The sequence below is a fragment of the Halyomorpha halys genome, unplaced genomic scaffold, assembly GCF_000696795.3.
Source record: "Halyomorpha halys isolate HHAL.00 unplaced genomic scaffold, Hhal_1.1 Scaffold323.1, whole genome shotgun sequence".
Lineage (NCBI taxonomy): Eukaryota > Metazoa > Arthropoda > Insecta > Hemiptera > Pentatomidae > Halyomorpha > Halyomorpha halys.
The window spans coordinates 641,127-646,782 of NW_027106378.1; the positions used below are offsets into that span (position 1 = coordinate 641,127).

The window sequence follows — 5,656 nt, forward strand, 5'->3', positions numbered from 1 at the left end:
AAAATAACAGGAACTAAATTGAAATCACAATATTCGATTTATAGGTATTATTTTTTTCCTACCTCCTTTTCAGCCCCACTCTCTCTCTCCTTCCCCTCCCTTGAAGAGTCTAAGGCCTTCCCTCGTCGAGGACGTCGACTAAGGGAACCGTGCTCTGCCACCTCCTAGGTCGTGATGGAGGGGCGATCTCTCTGAAAAGTGGGTTGCAGCAGGCCTTCAGACCATCAAAGAATTTGATGTTCCGTCGGCCTATATACTCCGGCACAGTAGGGAGTTGGAGCTCTTCACGTATAACCTTGTTTTTGGCCCTCTGGAGCGTGGTTCCCCGGACGATCTTACGGAGGACAGATCCCTGGAAGCCCTGTAGTCGAGTTATTGTAGTTCTGTAGAGGTGTCTCATAAGAGGGGCGCCGTGGAGAAGTGTAGGTCTTATAATGGATTTATAAATCTGTAGTTTAAGGCGTAGCGAGAGTTGAGGAGATGTGAGCAGGTGGTGCAACCTATAGGATTTGAGATAGGCTATCTTGAGTCTCTCTTTGGCGTGATGGGAGAAAGTAAGAAGACGATCTAGAGTCACACCAAGGTATAGGATGGAACTGGAGATTTTTCGGCCCTGTTCGTCCACTACAAATCTCTGGGGCAGGCAACTCTTTTTCTCTTTGTGAAATGACATGACTATAGCGTCAGTCTTAGCAGGGTTCACCTTTAAGCCATCTTTCTTCAGAGCATCTACTATGGTGGCAGAGGCTTCCTGGGCAAGGGCGAGAGCACGTTTAGGCCTGGCGCTAGAGGCGTAGACACCTATGTCATCAGCATAGGCTGCCACCACTGCTTCCTTATGTTCCAGGGACACAATCGACGCCGTGAAGATATCAAAGATCAACTCCCGACCTTCATGGTGGCCCTACTTATCTGACTTTTCAAACAGACAATTATAGCAAGCAGGTTGGTCGATGCAGGACATGTCCCAAGAGGAGATCATAACACAAAAAAGGCTATCCTTCCTCGCCGGACCCGCCCGCTAAGACCCCCGGAGAGCGACGGTCATATATCACTTTTGAAACAAGAGCTTAAATCGGAAAGAGGAGACTTTAAGGCAGTTTAATCGAGCAATATTTAAAAAGTGCCTAAAATTGAAAAACGGCATAATATTTTAACAATATAATACGGGAAAAATCGATATTACAGTCAGTCCATCTAAGAGAGGTGATATTGTTCTGGTAACCTAAGGTAACAGAAAGGTTGAATCAGAAAGGCTTCCATGTATAGGACCAGTAGAGCCCATGTGGCCTCTACCACATGGCATGTATCCAGCATCAAAAGCTTCCCTCCTCCAGCGCTCTTGATGGCAAGAGAAGCAACCCAGGTGTGTGTGAGATAGCCATCTTGTCTTCAACCAGAGAAGCGTCCATCCTTTATTTTGTTCACTGATCATTAATATCTACATGAGTGAGTAGATTTACTTGAGTGGTTCCCCTCGGCAGAGGGAGGAGGGGCTTGGAGATGCGGAGTGAAGAAATAAGTTAGTCCACATAGCAATAGCTAACATCCACATCATCATCAACCACCTCAATGTTAGATCTACAATTTCCATAGCCCAGTCATACAAAATTCTACTAACAATCTAATCATAATGTTTTGTTTCGGTCACCCCCTACACCTCTTGTAACAAAAAACAATAGAATTTTATTACATTTAATCATATTTCATTTTTCAATTATACAGTCCACTCAAATCCAACCAGCTAACCAAAAGTGAAGTGTGTCTTACAATGCGGTTGAAGGCATAATTCATACAGATATAGTATCGATAATAATCGATGTTTATATGTTTCAGTCAGTGGATCTAAGAGAAGTGATATATAATACACCTTGGTATAGGTGTGACCAAGGAGTCGCGAACAATATTAAGATCCTACAAATAGCGACATTGAAACCCATCAGTTTTTCATTCTACAGCTTGCTAAATATTAACTATGACTCATTCGCCACGGTAAGTTAATATATATACATATATATACATCAATATTTATATTGATAAATTTTTTCTTGACTGTTGTAGCATATATTTTGTTGTTGGTCTTGAGAGTCAGTCAGTGATACAATTTTACTTACGCGACGTTTGACAACTTTATTGTTTGCATAGTCATCCCAATTGTAATACAGTGTGTCATACTCCAGTGAAGAACAGTTCTGGTACAAACCTGGAGTTAGTTGGATCACAATGTAGAACACACTATAACAGTTAATTGGCGCGACAATGCTATTCAATAAAGTTGGGAATCGTCGCCTGAATAAATTTGTATTATTGACTGATCCTCAAGACCCACAACAAAATATATATGTGTGTATATTTGTAAATATTATGTATAGAACTTACTACCCTTCGTACAAATAACATTGGCAGTAGCGCACGAAAAAGCGCTAGAATGGATGAATGGATGAAAATCAGACTGGAAAAAAGGAAGCTCTACCGAGAGAGCGATCTCTGTTCGAGTGCGCTCAAGCGATTGAAAAGCCATGGAAGAGGAATCCATAACAGAAGTGAAATTTTACCTACAAAGTCAGCCCAGAACCACAAGGAAATCTTTACAGAAAAAGGAATACAAGGATGATGGAAGAGACAGAGGGAAAAATGAAGACCAGAGGTCCTTTCCTAGCTGAAGAAGAAGGCTGATGGGAGGACTTAAGTGCCAAGGATGTGAAAGGACGTAACATTTAGTGGCTCAGTGACTACGGACTAGACTTTGGAGTGCGGAGCCGAGCAGTGCCCTTAAGAACACCGCAGGAGAGAGACTAACCAGGCGGAGCCAATGAAAATGTACGCCCAAACGAAGAAAAGAAGTCACCCACAAAGGGCCGTTGGCTGGATCATCGGAAACGGAGGAATAAAGCAAAATATAATAATCGGTCTATTAATAAAAAAAATTTTAACAAAAGAATAAACAAAATGAACATAATCAAACTATCTGTATGAAAAATAAATAAAATAATATAGTCTCTAGTCACATTTACACTCTAATATACAATAGGGGTATTCATGATGTTGTGTTAAATGTTATATGTTTTACCATGTTAAATGTTATAACTATAGGATTGTGAGCAGCCCTATTTGAAGTCATGTTAAATGTTAAATGCATAAGAGCCCCTAGCGGATTTCTCAGCAACTTGTTGTATAAGCCTTTATGTTTATAACCTTCCTTCCAGACCCTCATGTTATTGTTTACTTCAGTTTTGATTTAAGTAATTAATTAAAACATGCCTAGAGTGAGTGAAAAGTGGAATTTGTGTGAAAGTTTAGCTTATGAGTGTCTTATTGATCTTCAAACTTGTGAAGAAGAGAATGAAGATGAGCTAATTGACAACTGTGTTGAAAGTCACAACAACTAATATGGCGGCGATCTCAACTGGTCTATTGTGTGACGTCACTCTCGATTTAACTGACCAAGTAACAGACTCTCAGCCATGTTAAATGTTATTTCGTTTTACCACGGCAAAAGAAGGCAATTTTTTTCGATTTAACACGAGTTTTTCCATTTAACACGCTTTAACATAGATCATGAATACCCCTATTATTTACTCAATCGACCTGAGGACCCCTGAGCCTACTCTATCCCCTACGAGTGAGGGGTAGAGCAGAGCTCAGAAGATAATAAAAAATCAGATATACAAAGTTTAAATTCGTGTTTCTAATAGGATACAATAAACAACACTAAAAATAAATTGGTAAACAGAAAAACAAAGACACAAAAAAACCCAAAAAGACCGTCCGACAATCTGTTAGAAAGAACGTTTACGGTATATAACAAAAAATATTTATGAGGTGTAAATAGTTGACCGTAGATTAATGATTGGAGAAGTTTGTCGGGGGGTGCGGTCAGCAAAGAACAACATAAACTAACCAGTTACAGGCCTACCTTCTACGCCATAACCCCTGATGAAGACCTGAAACTCAAGTCGAAACGTCGGCATAAAATAAATAAATATAGTTCTGTTTATTTATGTTGTTCTTTGCTGACCGCACCCTCCGACAAACTTCTCCAATCATTAAAAAACATTTATCTTTCTCAATCTTTCTCTTAGCCAATTCTGATACGAATCTTGTTCGAGTTAGCCCAAATGGTATTACAATTATGTAGAACACACAGTTATAAATCAATTGTAAGTAGTGTTTCTATTTATTTATCAATTTGTATTCTGTACATTTTAGTGGTCAATAAGATGATAAGAAAATTATTTTTTTTGATAAACGTTTAATATCGATCAAATCTCCATCCTGAGGCGGACTTTTGAGTAGATGAAAGAATACCAGAAGTCCATGTGGATTAAACAATACATAGAGCTACTAACTCTCGCTTTGTTACTAACTCCACATTATTATTTCAAGCGAGAGAAATATATTTGCCAATAGATCTATAGGGACGCTAAACTCTATTAAACAGTTGTAAGGAAGCGTAGATAAAGGAAAAATATAAGCAAACAATAAAATGGCTAAACGACGCCTCAATATAGTTGTTTTATCATTGACTGGTCCTCAAAAATCTCAAATATATACGTATTTATTCAAACATAAATGTATAAATTAATTTTTTAACTTGATATATTTTTCTATTGCAGGTTATGCACTCAGCTTACTCCTACTACAATCTTGTGAACGCGTACAACAAATAGATTGTGCACAATATGACATGGAGCACATTGAATTTATTTGCAATTATGTAACAGTGATTTAATTAGTTTGTAATAAACCATAAATTAATTATGCGTAAAATAATTAATCTTCATTGTCTTCTATAAGTTATTCATCCACACTCACACACCTGCCCTGTTATAGTGTCCACACACATACGCGCCACTTCACCCGCCCTTGAAGAATCATTATAATCGTAAATGTATGATTGTTACAGTCATAATTGTACTGTCGCTGTGATAGTTGATAGTTCAAGTAATGTCAGTGAACCAATTGTATGTATACACCTTAACAGAGAACTGTCAACTACGTATACATCTAAAGCACGATAGTTCACTATCGTACAGTTTCCGTTAGTGTGAAAAAATGTTTTAACCATTAATATGGTGTAGCTATTTGATAGTTAAAATCATGGCAGTTTCACTATATTGTAGCATTGGGTATGACGTGACGTACAAGTAACGTCAGTTGACTAAAATTCGCATTAACTGTTATATGGATAGGCCTTGAAAGTGAAATGTCACAAAATATCAACCTTACCAGTTGTAATGGCGGAAAAATATTATTCCTAAATATCTGCCCAAAAAAATAAAATTGTACAAACCCCAGGCTCCAAAAACAATCTGCCTATAGCTCCAAAATGATTCCACTCCGAGCACCAAATAAAAATCCAACCAGGGCCAAAAAAAAAAATTTGCCCAAGACCTTAAAATTGTATCCCCTCCGGACACAAGGAAAATAGGTGAATAGGAACGCCTATATGTCCTGTGTCCTAAAATTCAATATCTAAGGAAAAATAATAACTTGTTAGTAGTAGAAAAAGTCTCTAATGATTAACTAAAAAACTTGGCGAAGGACTAGTGCGACATTGTACTAGCACACCTATTTAAAATGTTTTTTATTTATTTGTTGATATTTACAACTGTATAAAAAAAATACAACCAGTAAATTTGATCATAATGACATA

General features: G+C 37.8%; 1 protein-coding gene across 1 annotated transcript in view; it reads left to right on the top strand.

Annotated features, from left to right (window-relative positions):
• LOC106681266 (uncharacterized) overlaps positions 1-5,650 on the top strand; it is a 26,251-nt gene extending 20,601 nt beyond the window's left edge. Inside the window, exons 4-5 of the mRNA XM_024360074.2 lie at positions 1,837-1,992; positions 4,617-5,650. Of these exons, the coding sequence (XP_024215842.2) occupies positions 1,837-1,992; positions 4,617-4,670 (210 nt within the window). The 3' untranslated portion in view covers positions 4,671-5,650. The remainder of the gene's footprint in view (positions 1-1,836; positions 1,993-4,616) is intronic.
• The last annotated feature ends 6 nt before the right edge of the window (positions 5,651-5,656 follow it).